General features: G+C 34.7%; 1 protein-coding gene across 1 annotated transcript; it reads left to right on the plus strand.

Moving 5' to 3' along the window:
- Positions 1-645: 645 nt before the first annotated feature.
- On the plus strand, positions 646-16,407 carry HtrA2 (HTRA2-related serine protease). Its single transcript, XM_089235700.1, has 6 exons — positions 646-1,073; positions 6,316-6,517; positions 6,641-6,865; positions 9,219-9,336; positions 13,073-13,253; positions 14,344-16,407. The coding sequence occupies exons 1-6, from the start codon at positions 676-678 to the stop codon at positions 14,510-14,512; spliced, it is 1,293 nt and encodes a 430-aa protein (XP_089091826.1). The 5' UTR covers positions 646-675; the 3' UTR covers positions 14,513-16,407.
- The last annotated feature ends 6,158 nt before the right edge of the window (positions 16,408-22,565 follow it).

Below are 22,565 nucleotides of genomic sequence, written 5' to 3' on the forward strand. Positions count from 1 at the left end.
TGTTTTATTTCCAGATTCCAGCCAATACGGAATTGAAGAGGCGTCTAAGCCAATCCCTGACGCGCAGGCCAACATCAAAGCGTTGCCCGACCGGGCTTCTTCACAAGCGAAGCTAATAATAATAATAATACTAAAAACGTAAGGCAGTGGTGGCATTTCACCGATATTAAATTTTAAAATTTATAACCGACAGACCATTTAAGTGACCATGAAATTTTTAAAAAGAGGATTTATTCCCAAATTTTCCCTTCTCATACATGCACTCTCACAACTACACATACATTACTCACTTGTCCTTCTCTTCACCGGGGGTCCCCAGTCTTTTTGTTGGCTAATGGCCCGCTTTAAGGGCCAGTCACCATCGATAAATTTTGAGTCTGGTCTGGTCGAAAATGGGACATTTTATTTATTTAAAACTTGCCTCAAATAAAGATTTAATTTTACAATTTAGAAACTCGAAAGTAATCTTATTAGCAAACTAAATCAAGTCAGCATTTTAACTGAAACGATGAGTTTACCAAAAATTATGAAAAAAAAAAAATTGTGTCCCGAGAAATATGTATCATATGGTCACATTATACATATATCTGTCGAAATCTGTAATGAGGGATAAATGAACTTGCTAATCATTTCATTCCCTCAAACGTAAACAAAGAAAAAAGACCGTAAACACAAATGGCGGGCTCTCAATTTTTAAAACTTCGCCCTTGGATCACGAATCTATTTTATTCTCGACGTCTCCACTCTTATATATTAACTCATGGCAAGGTTTTCTCGTCATCCAGAGACAACGACTCATCAAACTCTTCCAGTGAAAATAATTATGTTGCGGTCACGGGTGGCAAAGTCGTGGCTGGTTTGTTTTTAACTTGGGGATTATTCAAATGCCTACGAGAAAATTCCTCGCCGTTCTCCCGTTATAGCGTAAGAGACGTTCTATCGAATGCATTTAGTGTCAAGGCCGTGTCAATCCCGAGTAATAAGAATGACTCTTCTCGGAACAAATTCAACTTCTTAGCCGATGTCGTCAAAGAAACGGCCCCTTCTGTTGTATATATAGAGATGAGGGCAAGGTAATAATAATTTCATTGAAGTGTTATTGAAGGATAAATCTCTCTTTTACACCAAAATAATATAAACAGTGAAAGTTTACAATAACCGATGGAGATTAATTTTCCATAAGCGTGGACACCGCCAACATGGCGACTTTTTCTTTTTTGCACCATGAAATCCGCTGCAAGTGCGGCCAATTGAAGATGGCGAGCAAAGAACACATACAGTTGCGCATCTAATATGCGGTAAACTACGACGAAATTAAACACCAAAAAAATTGAGTTAACGAAATTTACAGTTAATTAATGGCGTTTGCTGAAGCGTTGTATCGGCTATCAAAGTTGCCAATTTTGGCGTGAAAAAAAAGTCGCCACATTGGTGCTGACCTACGCTTATGCAGTTATTAATGACGTTTAATAAAGGGTTGTATCGACTGTCAAAGTTGCCAATTTTGGCACTCAAAAAAGTCGCCACGTTGGTGCTGACCATGCTTATGAGAAATTTACCCTTCATAAAATAAAAACTAATTTATTAAATTAAGTAAAATTAAATTTCTTAATTAATTTCATTTTTTTGCGATAGATTAAATAGATTGTTTTGCTTCTCAGAAAATTAATGATCCTTTTCGCAAATCAGTTCTCAAAATTTTTTTTTAATTTGCGGCTCCCTTGTGCTATTCGTGTTTATCTGACAGGATCGGAGTGAACAGATTTAAATTACCCTTTATGGGTGCCAAGCTGGCCTGTAGCCAGCAATTTTGTGGTCGAACAGTAGATCTGGCCATCTTTTCTCCTTTTTCCAGTCATTTTCTCACATTTTTTTGAGGGGGGGGGGGTGTGTGTTGACCAGACCTCCAAGTCCTCTCCCTGACCTTGTTACGGCCTTGATGCCAGGACCTCGAGTTGCAATTCTTGTGTAACCTGAGGAATAACGTAGGGAAATAAAAAGGTTTTTCAACTCTCAGCTGTTTTTCTCTTTCATCTTTCATGGCATTAAACATTAACTCTTTAACGTCCAGATAGAGAACCTGGGAGGGTCGTGAAAATACCAAGTTTTTTGTGTTCGAAGTGGACTCGTCCAAATTTCGGCCACTTTCCCTCTCCCCACATTTTCTCCATGAGTTTCTATTCATGCCACCCTTTGCATTGACGTTCACCTTTTCATTGCAATGGATTTTCGGAGATAATTTGTCTATTGAAAACACCCCTTCCCTCACAGTATTATCTCTTTGTAAAATGCATTGAGTACCCTTAGTTCATTCTCAAAGAACATTCTAGTACATCAGCTTTTAAAATCCCATTGATAGGGCGTTGCAGTTGTCTTTCCTGTTCCCGCCTCTGACAAGAGCTTTCATCTTCTTCCCTGTTGGTGACAAAAGCCCACCAAAACATACCCATACCCCCTAGCAGGGCCGACTTGAGGCGGTTATGGGCATTTACCTACTCTGCCGACTTCGGGCGATCTGGGCATTATAGAGTTTAGAGTTAAAGGACTGAATACAACCCGCTTCTCATCTTAAGGAGATATTGAAGCATTTTCTCGAAAGATGGGTGCATTCGGAATTTTATTAAATGAGTATGTACATATATATATATATATATATATAAATTTGTATAACAGAATGACAAGTCCAACTACATCCGTATAAATCAACAAAATATGAATCGTGGTCTAAGAATCGTAGTCTAAATTTATATTGTAGCATCCTCAGCATGTCTGGACTTGATAACCAAAGTTCTGTTGGTGACGGTCTTCACCATGGCATGGCAATAATCCCATTAAAAATTCAAATAATCCTCAGGCATGTGCAATGTAATCCAAATAATCCACACGAACGGACGGTACACTAGTACTGAATTGTTTTTTTTTCCAAAATCCCAAAAATGCAAAATTAGAATTTGCCGAGAAAAATAAATTCATCGGCGGTTGAAGTTGTTTGGCCGTGGCCCAACAGAGACAGTTTAACACAGAACAATGAGGGGGACTGTACTGAAATGTAACTGTGAGCAGAACATGCAGCAACAGCACCACCACGCAATAAGGCAAAATGATAGAGTCTTACAATGAAATTACGGGAAACATTTCGTCCAATCGCTAACATACCTACATGTGAATATACAAATGAGACACAAGAGTAAAACTCAAGTTCCTAAAATATAAATGTTCTATATTTTTATTTCAGTGGTAAAATGAAGTTCTACCTAGAATGACGGTAACGATAATTTTGACTGCTATAGAGATATTTAACTGATACAAAAGCAAAACGTGTTGAAATGGACAGTCGTTTATACAATCATTATTATTGAAAAAACAGATATTCTATCATGGTGTTTGCTTTTATCCAATACCCATTTTGTACCATTCAAAGGTACACTTTCGAAAAAGCCAATTGTCGTGTGTTAATCAATTTATATAGTATTTCTATGAATTTTTGCATTTTTACTGCATTGTATTTACTGATACTATGTCGCACAATAAAAGAAATCTTTATTTTTCACAATTTTACCCATGGACAGGGCCAAAATAATTCTTACCATTTTTTTTTCTCTTCACATTATAAATTCACTATATAAATAAATAAATATATATATAGAGAGAGAGAGGTGCTGGAGCCCGACCGAAAATCCCAGCCTAGAAGACTGCTAGATGATGTAGAGATTCATTATTTTACAAAATATCATGCTTTTGACTGAGCGAAAGAAGAAATTCTCAAAAGAATAATTATGCAGTTGGTAAAAAAAAAAAGAAAATCTAAATCTTAAATACCAGCATGCTAAAAATTGAAATTGCGGACAAAGGAAATTTTCCAGAAATTATGAAACTTCATTGCTCTACTAATGAGTGTCGTTGATGTTTTCGACAAATGAATTCATTCAGTTCAAAATGTGATCTGCATCGAGAAGCTGACTTACGTATGTATTTTACATCACTCTGATTTGGCGGCTATATTCATGGTTTTTTTCATTCTGTGCATGAAATTCCTTCACAGATTTCTCGAGCGTAAAAATTATGCTTCAAACCTTGTCAGTGGAGTACCAAGTAAAAATGAAGCCACAAATTACAAGAGCTCAAAACATTATAGTCAAACCTCTTTCCAAAAAAACATGAGATTTGTCTTTGCCATAACAAGCCCTTTTGTGCAAAATTGCACTTATACCATCTTGTACCATTTAAAGATATACCATCAAAATGTACCACAGAAAATGCAAGAATAAAAATTTTTGCTAATAATGAACCAATATGATCCTTTTTAAGGGGGAAAAAAATTATATTTAGGCCACTTTTATGCAAAGAAAAACCATTTGGTTAAAACCAGAGAACCTGTCTCCCCACCCCCAAACTGGTTAAGACAGACCTGATAATGTATCAGATACACAATGTTAATAATATTGGAATGCAGGCTCTTCATCAAGTTACTCGTTATTATTAAATTGCCTTTCGATTTTTCATAGTTATTTCCTCCTTTTTCTTTTCTTTCATACTGAGCACAACTCAAGTTGTGGTGCCGGAAGTGTAAGTGTGTGTACCTAACACTGCCTCTGTGCAGTCGTGTGGGCATCGCGCTGGACTTTCGTCCTGAGGATCCAGGTTCGAAACCTGTTGACGAGACAGTAGTGGTCTGCTTAAGTTGGTTTTCTGCTGTTTTTTCCAGTTTCGAGGCACGAATGTGAGCCATGCCCATCTCCCACTTGAAAAAGTCTCTCTGCAGAGAGCAGGCAGACCTACAACACGATACTGACATAACATGAAAATTCAAAAGCATTTCCATCTTTACTTCAGAAAATGGAAGACAGGTGGCAGCATGAACACAAAACAAGTGCAACTTAGCAACACAAATACAATAGAGCCACACATACACTCAGAACATGCATTATTATGCCGGCTTACGCCAATTCATTAGAAATTCCATAGAGGAATGTGTACGAGGTGCATGTACAGTTAAATAGTAGTCTGTGTATCGAGTAGGGGCGGCTCAAGCTCATCGGCCGCCCGGTTGCAAAGCCTCATATGCCATATTTCTAAATACAACCCCAGTAGAAAGCTGAGTTGCCTTCAGCATGGGAACTTTGGGATCAAACTGATTTTTTTCTTTATCTGTCCACAGCCACACGCCATTGTTACTCAAAAACAACCCTTGACCATATATCTTGTTTTTTGGTCAATGGTTGTTTCATTGTTCTTAATTATGCCTGGTAACTATTTTCACATAACCCTTATTATTTTCTTTCAAATCGAACACTGCCCATGCTTTATCATCTTTTAGCAATTTTAGTATATCGCCAATGAGGCTAAACCATGATGACCGTTCTTATTGATGAACCATTATACTTTTCTTCATTTTGGGTTGATTTTTTTAAAATTAATCTCAAATCTCCAACATAGAGATGAACCTCTCTGTACGCCAAAATACCTACTCCAAGGTTCCCAAGACAGAAACTAAGAGAGTGAGAGGGATTCTGGTGTTATAGGTACTGGAAAAATTAGAATTCAAATTCTTTCTATGTCCTTATTTGATTGCTCCTGAATAATTATTGGGTGGGGGCCACCAAAATGCATACTTGCCCCATGTGAGTCTGTTTTTGTTTCTATCGCTGTCTGAGGCCTTGTCTGTTCACTCATGTTTTCTCATCTTAGATATAACTCAAAAGAGTGACAGCATTTGGTGTCATGTTAGTTTTTATTATTCCAAAATTTATATTAAAAAACCAACAAAAGCATTTTACAACCTGCCTCTCGGGTGCACCCTCGCTTAAGCCACTCCTGGTATTTAGGGTTGTGTCTAATTTTTCAGTGCTGCCATCTATATTATATAAGTGAAGTGTAATGACTGAATATTTGTACTGTTTGTAGGCCTGTGGCTCTATGGTAAGACTTTTAACAGGGAGATTGGCTCGCATTCACGCCTCGAAGTTCGGAACCACTGCAAACCAACTTGAGCCAACCACTAATATGAGTGGCGCCAGTGGGGTTCGAACCCTGGACCTCGTGATGCAAGTCTATCAGTATGACTACTGTACCACAGCAGTATAGTTATTGCCTAAAATTTGTTGGTGGGCCACACGGAAAGCTTCAAGGGCTGTGTGATCCCTGTTCCTATACAATAATGAATCCAATTTTTTTCAGACCAAGAAAAAAATGATTTTTTTTAAGATCTCTCAAAAGTTAATATTATTTCTTGGTCTGCAGTGTATTTTGTATCAGGTATCTGTCAATACATTTCATAACATTGATTGATAATATTTTTCTTGGCTTTTTTTAAAGACATCCCATAACTAGAGGGGTTATACCGATGTCCAATGGGTCTGGATTCATCATAAAATCAGATGGACTGATTTTGACAAATGCCCATGTTGTTGCGAATCAGGCTAATGTTATAGTGAAACTGCACGACGGAAGAGAATTCAGGGGCATCGTAGAAGACATTGACACTGAAGAGGACCTTGCAACAGTGCGAATCAATGCTGTGAGTTTCATGTTCTATAAATTCTATGAATAAGATGGCCTAGCAGAACACAATTTTGTTTGTTTTCATTGTTGTGCAAGTGCTAGTTACTTTAATGTATGTTTATTTATACTTGAAATTTAGGATAACCTTCCTGTGTTGAAATTCGGTCAGTCTTCAGATCTTCGGCCGGGAGAATTTGTGATTGCCATGGGGAATCCCCTGTCATTGAGCCACACTATCACGGCCGGTGTAATCAGCTCCACACATAGGCCGAGTAAAGCATTGGGTTTGCACTATAAGACAGACTATATCCAGACTGATGCAGCTATCAATGTTGGCAACTCTGGAGGTCCTCTCGTCAATCTGGTGATTTAATTATGCTTTCTCTTCTTGGCTGCATTGTGAGCTTTGTTTCCATGATTCAAAACAAAAAACTTAATTGATCTAATTTTTTCAATATTTGGATCTTCATTCATTATTTTTAACATTTGCATTTTGAAATTATATATTTTTTAAATCATTAAACATGAATTTAAGTTGAAATATATATTGACAAAAAAAAGTGATTAAATTAAACTCATTCGAGTGAGTTCATTATGAAAGGGCTCTCGAAAAATCTAGCAACAATTTTGTCGCCAGTCAGATTTTGTAAGAGCCAAGCATTTTTTTTTTTTACTTGAAGGGAAGTGGTCTAAAATCAGCACTTGGGGGCTCTTTACCCTGATATAAATTTAAAAAAATTTGTGTTACTCTCAGGTTTTAAAACATTTTACGCCCCAAGTCCAAAGCTTGGCATTTTTTTTTTCATGTCCACCAGCAGGAAAAGGGCTCACTAAGTCTGGTAAAAATTTGAAGAAAATAACCCATCGCTCGGGACTATGTGGACTAGAGAAAAATAGGTGATTGATTTGTTAAAAATTCAACTGTGCTTAATTTTTTTTTTCAGTTTTTCAAACCCCTAATTTATTTCCATGGTGCTTTTCAAATCCGGCATTACAAAGAATAATAACAGTGGTGGTCGGCTGAAGTTGGTTTTCTGTGGTTCCCAACTTCAAGGCGCGAATGTGAGCCGATCTCCCCGTTAAAAAGTCTCGCCACAGACAGCAACAGGCCTACAACGTTACAAATATTCAATCATTACACTTCGCTCACAATTTGAAATATAGATGGCAGCACTGAAATATCATACACAACACTAGCTACATACTCAGACTGTTAGGTGCACTCATACACACTTTGTTCCAGACTCTGCCACGAAGCTGGGCTGGAAGAGATCTCGGCAACGGGATAAGTCCGGTGGCAGAGACCCTGGCGTTCATTCATTCATTGTCCTTGCAATTGCGGCTGATCATATTGCTTCTAGGAAAAATTTGAGGAATTGGGATTCTAAATACAGGAAATTGTCAGTTATTGCTAAAAATAATGCCAAAAAATGAGCAAAGTTACTAATCATTACTGAAGTTGCCAAAAAATTTCTAATCGGGGGAATGAAGCACTACTGTAAATCACATTGGATTAAAATAGATTCTATGGAGAAAAAAATCTTTTGAACAGTTCACTTTTATTTCAAACTTGTCATGCTGATTGCACATACTAATAATAATAAGTATGCATGATAAATATTTATATTTATAGTCACAATTATCATATGTATAATTTATATGTTGGTAAAATATTTTAATCCTCCTTGTATATAAAGAATAAAAACTCAGAGAGGTTTCATTGAAAATAAAAATGTCCTGTTTTTTTTAAATAGAGTCTGGATGGCTGAAATTACGGGAAAATGTCATTAGAAAAAACAGGTCATATGATTACCCTATAGTATAGGGTTGTATTGTATAGTATACAATGCTGTTGCAATGCATGGGCCTACCTGGGCACCTTAAAAGAAGGGGGGCCTCTGAAAACTGGGAAGTAGTTGCATTTTTCGAGAATTTGCCAGGTAAGGCCTCTGAAAAATAACTTGGTCCGGAGCCCACGATGCTCTCAAGACAACCCTTACCCCATGCAATCTCCTGTATTTATGTGACATGGTTTTTTCAGCAGCAAAAGATTTTGTCGACCTGCAGATTTTTCAAGTCTGGGAATCAGTACCTATGCCAGTATATCCACTAGCCTAGTAGAATTAAACAATGCAATGCATGAGGAAGCTGGATTGTAATTTTTTTTTTTATTCAAATTTTTTTTTTTACTTTCGGGATTGTCTTAACATGTGGACTGACCAGGGTTTGATCCAGCTGCCTCTAATAACTTTGAATAGTGATTAACATCTGTTGTGTCTAACTTGTACGGGGGGAGGGCTCTGTGTACTTTTTCTTGTGCTTGGCTCGGGGTCTGGTGATGCTGTTCAGACGGCTGTGGCCAATTGCTATGATTTTCCATTGTTGCCATGACTTCTGCATAGAGGTGGAAGAAAGAAAGAAATCTTGAAATACGAGCAAAAAATTTTATTTGAGCAGACTTTGTCATCTTGTCATGATCAGGAGTTTACAGGTTACATGTTCGTTTTAAATGGGGATATTACTATACTTTTCCAATATATATATCTCGTGTGACAAATATCTCCTTCGTATTAAGCGAGTTTGTCTTGACAGAATTTGACTGTTTTGATAATTTTTCTCCGAATTTTTTTTTTTTTTTTTGTAATTCATGTGTTTTAACTTATAAAAATCTTGAGTTTTTAACGCAACTGTTTAATTTTTTTTCTTCTTTAAAGTAGGATTGTGAAGTTATTGGAATAAATACAATGAAAGTAACTGAGGGGATTTCATTTGCGATTCCATCTGATCGTGCTGTAGATTTTCTGAAAAGGTCTGAAGAGAAGAAAAAAACCAAAGGTATTGGAGATTTTTTACAGAAATTTCACTCACGTAATATATATAGAGCAATTCTGAACCTATTAGAAAAACTCTAAACGATAGTAGAGCTTACTTTTTCTGTGTAAAAGCAATAAATAACTCGGCATAAATTCCCTAAAAAAAATGTAGTGCCAGACAACAGTTTTGGTGCCTACTGTCGTTTTTTTTCATGGACATATGAACAGAGAAGAAGAAATTAGTCTGGTGGTTAATTAAATTCTACAGCACAGACCACCCCTCAAATCCAGACTGTTCGTGACCTAGGCAATTCTGGAGTAGGGAATCTTCTGAATAATTATGAATCAACTTTTGTCTATTTTCCAAGTTTTCATATTTAAAGCAGTAATATACCTCTTTGAGCACTTTGATTAAAATCCTTTGAAAAAATTAATAAAGCAATATATGTGCATATAGCAACAGATAATTTTATTTAATTAAAACCATAATTTCTTATGTACATACTGTTGCTGGTTAGCCGTACAAAAAAATTCTGTATTCTTCAAACATTTTTTTGTATTCATTGCTCAAATAAAAAAACAAAAATGAAACAGGATTTTTTTTTCTGGGTTCCTAAGATCATAAACTGTATATTTTCTGATTCTATGTTCTCTACGCAATATTTATACTGGTGTTCTCCATTTCTGTTTCAAAAAATCAACTTTCTCGCCTATACAGGTCATTCTCACGAAATAGGATAAAAAAAGGAAAAATAAATTATCAAAAATATCAATCAAAAATAATTCTTAAGGAGATTTCTTTTCCTGCTGATAAATAAAATATAGTCAGTGACAAAGTTGTTCAAAATTAATGGTGAAAAAAATGAATTTAAGTTTAGCTATGTTAAGAAAGATAGGCAAAATGTCATGTCAGATTTGCCTATTTCAGCACTTAACTTGATATTTATGCTTAACACTTGCAACATGTTCTATATGTTTTGATAGTTTATTTTCAACCTAGATAAGTACTGATAATATGAAATTTTTTTTTGTCAATCACAGTTTTTATTTCTGTTTGTATTTGTGTTTCTCGTTCCTTTTTTCTTTAATTTTATGGGGACAGCAGGTTTCTCATTTTTCTCTGTTTTGCTTGAGCATGAGTTGCATTCTCAAAGTAAAGTCTTTAAATGAAACCTTACTGCAGCTTCATGTTATGTTGCAACCAAGGAATTTGGATTTTTTTACTCCCCCCCCCCCCCCTTAAATTATGATCAAACCTTTCTTTTGGTTACTTAATGCCAGGAGAAAGGCATTTTTACATGTTTTGCACTACTGATAAAAAAAAGCTGTGTGTGTTGAAAACGTGTTTTTAATAAAAATAATAGAAGTCTCTAAACTGAAATATGAGGCAAATTGAAAATAATTGGCAATTATATGTTTCACACAAAAAAAAGTAGCCAGGAGAAGAACATTAAAGACACCTCTTTTTTTGTGAATGAATCCAATTAATGAATTAATTTACAATTCTAATTCATTTAAAAAGGAGGTTCAAGTGATAACTACATTCTTCTTAACCTTAACCTTTTCAACACAAAATTTGATAGGCGGCAACTCAGGGTCATTGCATTTCCAGGGCAGAATTTACCTGGTTTTTATGCCAAATAAGGGAACATTACTTGTGAGGCCCCATTCAGCTTGGGACCTCAGGGCAATGCCCCAGCCTAGTTACAGGCTTGTGGCAACTAGCATTGTAGGATTTGAACAAATGTTATCGAAATATCACAAATGGAAAAGCACAGGGGTAAATTTTCATTTGGCTATAAAGTACTGATACAAAATATTTAAAGTTATGAAAAAGATGAAATATGAAAGTTTACAGATCCTAAAAATATATATTATTGGGAAAAAGAATATATTTTTGTTTTAGGATAGAAAGTTATCAGAACAGCCATAAGGAGGACATTTTCTCAGCAAATGAAAATTTGTTCAAGCAAATTTAAAAAATTGGTTGATAAAAAAATTCTAAATAGAGTAGCGACTATTCAGAAACAAGAATATAAATAGAAAATGATGGGGGGGGGGGAAGATTCTGTGCCAAATATATTAAACGTAAACTGCGGAGGACACAATTTAAGCCAATTTCATGAGAATTACCCATACATGAAGCATCATGGTTTCCCGTTTGTACCTGCCACATCATTTGACATTTTTAGTGTATTTGGAAATTCACTTACATAATCAGAAAAAAATAGAGCGCTGGACAACTTCTAAAACACTAAGGTAAACTGTACAGTGTGGAGAAATTAAATGAAGAAAGAAAAGTTCTTTTGATCGAAGCTGACTTTCTAACTAATCGCATTCATTGAAACACACAATTGCCATCATTGTTTCCCAGAAGCTTGAAAACCCCAGTGGACATCAACAATAAGTGGTTAAAATGGTAAAAAAATAAATGGCTGATGTATTTGTAAAAGCTGAAATAGAATTTGAGTAAAGAAAAATAAAATAAAAAATAGAAAAATAAAAGTCTCCGGTTGAGAAAAAAAAAATTGGCTGAAGTGTCCTGATTTGGGAGGTCCTACTGTATAAGCAAGTTTGAGAAGTTATAGACCAGCGGGTGTACAACCATCTCAGTCTGCAAGCCAGCTGTATGAGTTGGCTACTTTTCTTTTTTTCTTTGAAACCAAGCACAACTCTGGTCTATTGCCATGGGCAATAAAAAATATTGGCTAAAAATTGACTGTTGCTTGAAGGCCATAAACTGGTGTACTTTTTGTGTTAAGAGTATTATTATTTACATACACCCATCTTTTGCTTACTTTGGGGAAAACTGGTCTATAGACTTTTTATTTTATAAGTGAGTGGCCTATTCTATATAACAGACTAATTTTTTTCCCCTTCATTCATGCTTATACTAAAAAGAGGGTAGGGACTACAGTAGGTCCCAAAACAGGGATGCAATGCTTTCTCTAATCATTTTGACAAAAAATATGTGTTTATTCATCTATAATTCACTAAAAAAGTTATTTATTCACTGATGATGCTTATTTTTTTTGTGTATGTGATGTCATGTTACACAATGAATTTTACATTTTTATTACAAATTTCAAGTGACAGCCAGCAAGAGCAAATATTATATTTTTTTATGTTCCTATAATACAGGGTGTTTCAAAAAGAATCTCTGAATAAAAAACATCATAACTATTTAGTTTTTAATCTGTTTTGATTGAATAATTTACAGGTAGAAAAGGGGGGGGGGAACCTTGTTTCATGCAGTTGCCAAGTGGTGGAATCAGTGGATGCAAACATGCTCGCGAGAGCCATAGCATAACTTCTCAGGGCCGACGTTTTCTTGGGGGCCCCCCTACAATGGGGAAAAATTAAGCAAAATACGTGTACATTCATTGTCAGGCTCCCCATTTGTCTTGGGCCCTGGTTGCCCCAGCCTAGTTACAGCCCTGATACTTGGAAAAGTTTGGGACAAATTTGACTACCATATAGACATATGCCATGTATCCCAAGGTGGGCATATTGAGCACCTTTAATTTGGTTTGTAAAAATACTTTGATTAGCCATGTAATATAAAATTAATCTTAAGTGTCTATGTTCAATATTTTTCATAATATACGTGTTTAAAATTGGATGATTCTTTTTGAAATGCCCTGTACATTATTTTTTCTTCCCTTTAATTTTAATAATTTTGTTATGATTGTTTTACCCTCATGATTTTGCCAATGCCATTATGTCTGTTAATTTTTTATGTACTTTATTTGCATCAGGATGGGGTCTATTCAGCAAAGAAAAACCTCCATCAGATTCCAAGAGAAGATATATTGGAATCACCATGCTCACTCTGACACCTCAGCTCATACAAGAACTTTTACAACGTAACAGCGATTTTCCAGCAGTTCAGAGAGGTGTTCTTGTTTGGCGCATCACCGTAGGGTCACCTGCATATGAGTAAGTATATTTAGTGTCAGCAAAATTAGTTGTTTTCATATATTTATGTTCTTAAAATTAAATTTCAGAATTTTATTGAAATTACATTTCAGAAATGTGTGTGAATAGTTTCATTTTACAATGTATAGACTAAATAAGAAAGGATTTTTCAAAATTCAATCCCTAAAGAAGAGGTTTTGAGGAGGAATTTTCAGATTACCAAATCCACGTGAACCAAGCCGCGGGTAACAGCTAATTATACTGTATATGGAGTTAAGAAAATCCAGTTCCTTTTCCTTATGACTAATAAATCTGTAAAAAATATCGAACAGAATTGTTCAGTTACCTGAAATTTCATACCAGTTAGTACGGTAGTTGTTAACCAGGGATTTGAGAAGGCAATCTAAGGGTGTGTGAACTGAAAAATGTTCTGTGGTACAAGTTATTAATTACAGGTATAATTTTTATTAAAAGAAGAGCAAGAATTTAATTTTTAATTTAATGTAAGGAGGTAATTTGTCTCTTACTGCAGGTGCAAGAATTAGAATCATATTTAAAGTCAAAAAGAAAAAAAATTAGCAAACATACAAAATTTTTACAACATATTTTCCCCAAACAGTTGGGTACTGTTGCGATTAATAGATTTTGTGGTGGAAACAGACGAGATGGAGTTGTTGGAGAAAATCTTGGATCGTTACGGTAAAGAAGGACACAATTTAAAAACAATAAATAAAAATTAGTAAAATACCGCGAAAAACTCAAAGACCCATTTTTTTTAAAGACATACTTGAAGGAGAAACTATTTCTGTAGTATTTAGAGCATCTTCTGTAGCTACGTAGTTGAGTGCGGCTGTCCATAGCAACTACAGACAAACTAGTAGTTGGCAACTATGCCTATGTAAACATTAGATTCTTGCCGAAAAACTTTGTTGTATCTAATATTCATAAGTATGACAATTTGTTATAAGCAATATTTTTAACATTATGTTGGTATTGCAGGTTCACAGGGTAGGGAAAAATTCATTATAACAGATACTGCGTAGCATCCAATTTTGTTATTATCAGGCTCAACTGTACATGTTTATAAATAGCTATTCAATTTGCTTTACAGTGGTGGACTACGACCTGGTGATATCATCACAAGTATCAATGACCGCGAAGTGAATTCATCCAAAGATATTTACAAACTCTTAGAAACAACTGATGCACTTAAGATGACTATTGTCAGAGGAAAAGCTGAGTACACTGTAGTTGTTCATCCTCAAGAATCATTCAGCTGAGGTTTTGATGAGACCATCTACAAAGACAGAAGTAAATCATCAGAAATGTGTGTGATGTTTTGTGATGACTGTCAGCTATTAGGGTAATTCAAAAAGAATATTTTCTATATTTCAGCTGACGATTTAAGCAATTAGATGAAAAAAGTCTTATAGGTAGACACCAATACTAACATGCATAAATTGACTAGAAAAAACATTTATTTTCCTGTGTAATATAACAAACCATCTTTTCTTGACTTATACAACATTTCAATTACAAAAAACTCCATCAAAATCTTGATTCATAGGTACAGCAGTATAGAAAATAAACTTTCAAGTTTTTTTTTTCTTTTTAGCACGTATAAAAAATATGAGTTGCTCAAAGATATGGTTGTCACTATAAAGACATCTTACCCTGCTAAATATGTGATGTTACACAATCGAAAATTCTGGAATTATAAAATAAAATGGGATGAACATAGCTTTTTAAAATTGAAGAAATTTTGCTATGTTTCATAATATACGTATACATGCTTTGTATAACATTGAGCATTAATTTTAAGAATGTGAGGAAGGAAAAGTGACATCGCTATCAACACACTGCAAATAGTTAAAATCACGTCTTCAAATAAGGTAATTATGAAAAGACGAGCTGAAATTTTAATATTAATACGGCGAGTTGAATTTCATTGATAGAATTGATGTATCCAAATCACTTTTATAAAACTTGAATGAATTGTAATGTGAGCATAATATAAGAGTACTTAGGCAGGATGAATTGAACATTAATACATTTTTTAAAATTCAGACTAATTTAAAATCTTTATAATAAACCTAACTATTGAAGATGATAGATAATAATAGTCTCTCATTTATAACATAAGTTAATTTATTTCATAGCATAATTGCTTGGAATTTCACACAGAAACAAATAAATAACAGGGACCAGAATCAATCAAAACAATCAGTACGGATATATTCAAGCATTCACCATGACACTAATTAGCACAAATTGTAAAAGAAAGAGTATGAAAATTGTGAAAGCCCTCTGAACAAGTTGAAACTAACAGTGTTCATGTGTTGAACTTACTAATTATTTTAACTAATTTCTTTCTGCCATCAGGCATAGAAAATTTTAGAGGGTTGGTGGCAATGTCAGATTTTGTTTTTTGGCTAAATGACTTGTCAAGCCCTGCATTATTCTATACAAGAAAGTTTAATTTGAAATTTTCATTAGCAAATGGATCTCATATATCAAGGTACCAGTGTCTGTTGATAAGAAAACAAAATATTATTTTCAGAATAATTAACTTCATTGCTTGCTCTCATTACACAGGTTTTAACAAAATAAAGAGATTCTAACTTGATAAATCAAATGAAATATCAAATCCAGTAATCACTGTTATTTTTTTTCCTGATGAGGATTTCAAGAGAGTGTTGTCCAATTAACCTCAATGTTTCAATACATGGGAAAACTACTTTAATTGGGCAAGGAGATGGTTAATGATGTAATATATTGACTATCAATACTTCTAAGTCTTTTAGCTAATTAAATGTTCTTGTAAAATTTGGAGTACTGTCCATACCAGGCAAAATATTATCAGAAGAATGAGGGTTTTTTGTGGTATGTGCAATAAGAACTGGAAGACATTTTGTATATATATAATACTTATTGAGAAGATAGCTTAAATGGAATTAAAATGGATCCTGCTCTATATAATACATTGCTATCAGTAGCATCAACTATAAACATAGCTTTGGAAAAATTGAGACTCTGGGAATAAAATTTTTTTACGAGAAAAATGCCTTGATCAGGGACTTCCTAAATGATATCTACTGTATTAGCAATCATTAGGAATGATTAATAAACAAGTCAATAAAAATATTCATGAATAAAATGACTTTACTATGTGTTTAATTTATGACTGAGAGCAAGAATTTTAAGATTATTTGTCTATAACATGCATTTAAAAACTTCTTATCGGGATTGTCAGCATGATTTACTTATTAAAAAAGGGCAGAGTACATGTGTGGGAGCTCAATTTTATCTAGCTAGTGATAAACAGCCACAGATTAAAAATCTAAAGGTTACCACGGAAGGGTTCTAAATTTGAGGCCCTTAGAATCAACATTACTTTTTATGCAGTAAATATATCTTTCAATCCTGACTGTTCCTTAAATTTGTCTCTTAAGTGAATTCCAGACGCAGTTATTTACCAATTAAAATTAAACTCTGATTTGGAAATGCAAAACATGCTAAAATATTTTCAAATCTCAAATTCGATTGATTTCCTTTCTCATCATGCACTGTGCCAATGCATGAATGGTTGGTTGACAATTCGCTTAGCCAAATGTCTCTAATAATTTTTTTTTTTTGTCTTGGAAGTGTTGCTTCTGCTTTTAGATAAACAATTATGGATTCCTGTTAGGAACTCCAAGAAAAGTAGGAGAAGATGAGAAAGAGTTGCAGAGTGACGTAAACACGTATACTGCTATATCCTTGTTGGGGCTATTCCAAGAATAAAAATTTTTTGGGGAAGAACCATACAAACATTTCCATAAATAAAGTTTATTATATTCAATTTCCACAATTTTTTTTAGTATTATTATAGTTGTATTAAATAACATACATAGGAAACCAGAAATCATCAAACATCTTGTTTATTATTAGCCAGTTTAACTGTAGCACAGTATAACTACATATAAATTCCCAAATCTCCTGGAAGTACCCTTTGGTATAACTTTTGATTTGGAGCGGGGGGGGGGGGGGAATTTTTTCTGATCAATTATCCTAGCGGTGTTACTACATCTGTTATAGAGGATTGCTTTATCAGAGTTGACATTGAAAGTATTGCCCCTCCTGGTTGAGATTTAACTGAATATTCATAGCAAGCTACTAATATTTTTCTAGAGATTAGGATTCTTAACGCTGTTTAATCTGTGTGTGCATTCATTACTTTATAGATCTTTAAGTTGAAGAGGCTTCTGGAATTCACTCAAGAGATGAATTCAAGTAACAGCCAAGATTGAAAGATATTTTTTATCATTAACTCAGATTGTGGAAATGTGTTCTGCAGCTTTGTCTATAGGGACCTCACCTGAAAAAAATTCAATCGTTTTAACCCTCTTGTTGTCAGGGGGGGGGGGGTAGTCATATTCTTATACACAACTTATATCGTTTGAATTGATGGCAATAAAAACATACTTTCATACTTTCAGTTAGGAAAGTATCTAAATAATTCATTCCTTCTGCTAGGGGTCGCAGATGACGGAAGGCACAAAATGTAATTCCTTATACAGTCCCCCCTCCCCCCCAACTTCCAATAAGAAAGTTAATTCCCCATTTTTTTCTGAGTCTAGCCAAAAAAAAAAAAAAAATGTTTTCAAGTGCAATATTAGTCTCGATATTTAGAGTTCAAACATAATTGAAAATAAGAGAAAAATCAGCATATATTTAAAGGATAAACTGAAGAAAAAATTTGGAACATTCTTTTGCCCCAGTTTATTAAAACTTTTCTACATTCCGAGATGTCCCCTTAATTTCCAACTGTTTTTTAAGTAGAAGTTAGAGAATGGGGGGGGGACCATAAAAAATATTAAATCTTGTATTTCAATAATTATATGGCCCCAGTACATAATTTTGTACTTTCTACAGATTTCTTTGAATTCCCCTTATCCTATCTCAAGTACAAAATAACATCAAGCAAACACCACACCTCCAAAAAATAAATATCAAATTAATAACAAATAAACCAATTGACAAAAAGTGCAGTTTGCACTTAATCTTAACGTGGCATAGAGTTCTTTTTAATAAATAAAAGTTGAAATTTCTCTCACAGATGGCACTGTAAAATGAAAAACTCAATCTTCTATATATATAAAATTGATTTTCTGTGTGTGTGTCTGTTCTCTATACAAATCTACGATTTTAGATCGATCGTCGCCAAATTTTGTATATATACCAAATGGGACCCGACTTGAACGATAGGCTACTTTAAAATTTCGTCAGACCAGGGCAAATGCCCCAAATGGGCAAAAAACTGTCCGGCAACAATGGTTTTTGGGCCTCAACAATCACTTTCCGAACGTTTATTTTGGTTACCGTGGTTCCCTAGCAATGCGTTTCAGACATGCATATGCCTTTACAATGGTTTGCCGTTTCTTTAATGCTGTACGTATATGTATAATATTTATGCCTTTATAATGGTTTGCCACTTTATTAAATCCTCCCAGTAATGAGAGCTTTTTGAATAGACACCATCATCAGCATCACTTTGAGGGTAAGGCAAAGGATGATGCTCCACAGAAATCAGTGTTAAAATTGCCGATTTTACTGTAGAAATGCTGAAATTTTGTGGAGTTTTCTGTCACATACATAATTTTAAAAATTGTGTTGAATTCTAGATTTCTGAAATATTGAGTTTGATTAGAGATATACGAAGCCCAGGAGATCAAATATGAAGTAATTAGCCGGACCTACTTTTGAGTTGGACATTCATGCAATAACATTGATTTCAACTTTTTATTTATATCTTCTCAAGCGAAAATTAATGACTCCATAGTGTCTTTTGATATTCAACTGCATAAATTCATAGTTTAGGATGTTTTAAAATTAATTATGGGCCCGTAAAGTACATCGAAGAAATTCCACAGCTTCAATTAAGCATTTTTTAAAGCTGAAACAGGCAGATGGAGAACTTAAAGTTCGGGGGGGGGGGGGATCGAAATACCTAGCACCCCTTAAAAAAGAAAAAAATATATATTCGTTTCTATGTTTCTTTAAATTTAGATTTGTTTGTATCATGAAGTCGCGCAGGAAGTCGTCATATTGGTTAACTTAGACACGGTTTGCATGTCCCTCAAAGAAAGAGGGGAGATATCACGTGATCCAAAAAAGCCTCATTGAAGAAAACCCGGGCAACGCCGGGTATTATAGCTAGTTATATATAAAATTGATTTTCTGTGTGTGTGTGTTCTCTATACAAATCTACAATTTTAGATCGATCGTCACCAAATTTTGCATATATACCAAATGGGACCCGACTTGAACGATAGGCTACTTTAAAATTTCGTCAGACCAGGGCAAATGCCCCAAATGGGCAAAAAACTGTCCGGCAACAATGGTTTTTGGGCCTCAACAATCACTTTCCGAACGTTTACTTTGGTTACCGTGGTTCCCTAGCAATGCGTTTCAGACGTGTATATGCCTTTACAACGGTTTGTCACTTCTTTAATCCTGTTAGTATATGTATAATAGTTTATGCTTTTATAATGGTTTGCCACATTTTCAATATACTCTCAGTAATGAGGCTTTTTGAATAGACGTCATAATCATCATCAGCATCGCTTTGAAAGTCAGGAAAAGGGTGATTTTCATAGAAATCAGTGTTAAAATTGCCGATTTTACTGCAGAAATGCGGAAATTAGTGGGATTTTCCGCCCCATCAATAATTTTAAAAATTGTATTGAATTCTCAATTTTTGAAATATTGAGGTCGCTTAGACATATACGAAGCCCAGGAGATTAAAAATGAAGTAATTAGCCGGACCTATACTTTGGAGTTGGATATTCGAGCAATATCATTGATTTCATTTATGTCTTCTCAAGTATGAAAATTAATGTCTCCATATTGTCTCTTTTGATATTTATTTGCATAAATTCATGTGGGTTAGGATATTTTAAAATTAGTTATGAGCCCGTGAAAAGTGCATCGAAAAAATTCCACAGCTTTAACTAAGGATTTTTTGAAGCTAGAACAGACAGATGGATAACTTGAAGTTCAGGGGGGGGGGGGGGATTGAAATACCTAGCGCCCCTCAAAAAAAGAAAAATATATATTCATTTCTACGTTTCTGTGTAAATCTATATTTGTTTATTTCGCGCAGGTCGCCATATTGGTTAACTTGGACACAGTTTGTATGTCCCTCAAGAAAAAGAGAGGGAGATATCACGTGATCCCAAAAAAGCCTCATTGAAGAAAACCCGGGCAGCGCCGGGTATTATAGCTAGTATTTATATAAAATTGAATTCCTGTGTGTGTATTCTCTATACAAATCTACGTCAAATTTAGTAAGTGTAGCAAACAGGCCCAAATTTAAACAATAAGCTACTTCTCAAAAGTTCATCAGAGTTGAGTAATTGCCCGATAAGGGCAAAAAACTGACAAAACAATGACTTTTGGAATATCTACTTTGGTTCCCAAATAATGGCGTCACTTTTTTAATGCTCCCAGTATATGAAGAAAACCCAGCTAGTGCCAGGTATTATTACTGCTAGTTTGATATAGAATGTCTGATTCACTTTTTTTCTGCCGTTCAAGAAAATAGATTTGAATATGAAAAAAAAAATTCAAAAAAGGAATATTTTTTTTGAGAGACCCCTACCCCTCCAGGCGATGAGCATTGCCACTACAGACAGAGCTGCTTTGGTTCCAAGGTTGGCATGCATGCCCTAGTAAAACGAATGTTTTATTTGTATACTATTTTCTAATTGAACGTATGTTTCCATCACTAGCAATTCACAAGATAAAGAGTGTATAAGGATATGACTTTATTTCTTGTAAATTGAAAAATTATGAAAAATTTTCATAATCCTTTGAATTTTATTGCAACTGAGTTTGATAATTTTTCAAAAATTTGTGTTCTTTTCCCTTTTGAGCAATCTCAAGTGATACATTTTTTTTTTTTTGTGCACTCACATATACTTCTAATATAAACACAGCTGGGAAGTAGAAACCCAAAGGTCATTGTCAGTTGACCATTTTATGTATGACCCTCATTACTTATATTGTTGTTACAACTGCACTCTGCTGTAGTTTTCACTAGCTGCTGGTCAGGGACAGAATCTTAAACATTGGAAAATCTACACACAAAACCACAGCATAAATAAATAAATAAAAATACTCCTTTTAAACTGCATAGGCCCATATAGAATGTTTTTTAAACATAACAAAACACTTGAACATACTAAGAGCTGTCTCAAATTAAAAGAACCTTTGACAGTCCAGCATTTACAAAATCCATATTACAGTTGCCCCTTGTTATGTATCACATTCTAACATTGCATGTCTTTTACGAATCTTTAATAAGAATTTAAAATCAGTGCTCGGAAAAGATTCTCACAGCCAAAGTCCACAGAAACTAACCACATTCTTCCTTTGAGAAAAATGGTGCAAAATAATGTTCCTGTCCCCACCCCCGACTTTAATGGTTTCCTTGTTAATATATACCGCATGAAATAAATTCGGAATTTTTTTCCCTAGACTTTAATTTTGTATGTAGAGAAAGATGTCCTCTCCGCTCATCTTTATGAGATGTACAGAAAACTGACTACATATACAGATGTTGATTGTTTGGAAAGAAAAATTCATCTTTTTTTCCTCTACTGGGACTCGAGCCCCAGTCTCATTTGCTGGATGAGTGCTCTACCACTAAGCTATGAAGACAGAATATTTTTTTCTTGGAGTGTAGAATATATGCTGAACAGATAGTTCCTTGCAATGGACAGTGACAACAATCAGCTAATCACTCACAAATGCCATTGGGGCTCCAGATGACTTTTTTCTTTCCAAAAAATCAGCATCTCTACTTATAGCTATTTTACCGTTATCTTGTATTAACAAGTGAAAAGAACATCTTCCTCTACATATACGTCACTATCTGGTGGTGATGATGTCATTTACGAGCAATTAGCGGATTATTGTCACTATCCATCGCACAGTGCTGTGCACTACACATACACTCCAAGGAAGAAATATTCTGTCTTCATATCTTAGTGCAATGGTTCTCAAACTTTTATCACCTGTGGCTCCCTTGCCTGGTTCATGATTCATCTACGACTGCCCATAATAGTTAAGTGGATATTTTCGCTTTTAAAAAACCACTCAAAAGCATGAACTAGGCACACAAGTGAATATCTCCAGCTCGCTGCAACACTGACTTTGAGGAAATACTGCCTTAATGGTAGAGCACTCGTCTGGCATACGAGAGACCAGCGTTCGAGTCCCTGTGGAAGCAGCGATGAATTTTTCTTTAGAAACAAAAAACAGCATCTCTACATATATAGCCAGTTTTCT

Source organism: Pholcus phalangioides, unplaced genomic scaffold (assembly GCF_987345545.1).
Source record: "Pholcus phalangioides strain wild (caught in Gottingen) unplaced genomic scaffold, Ppha-v1.0 ptg000009l_1, whole genome shotgun sequence".
NCBI lineage: Eukaryota > Metazoa > Arthropoda > Arachnida > Araneae > Pholcidae > Pholcus > Pholcus phalangioides.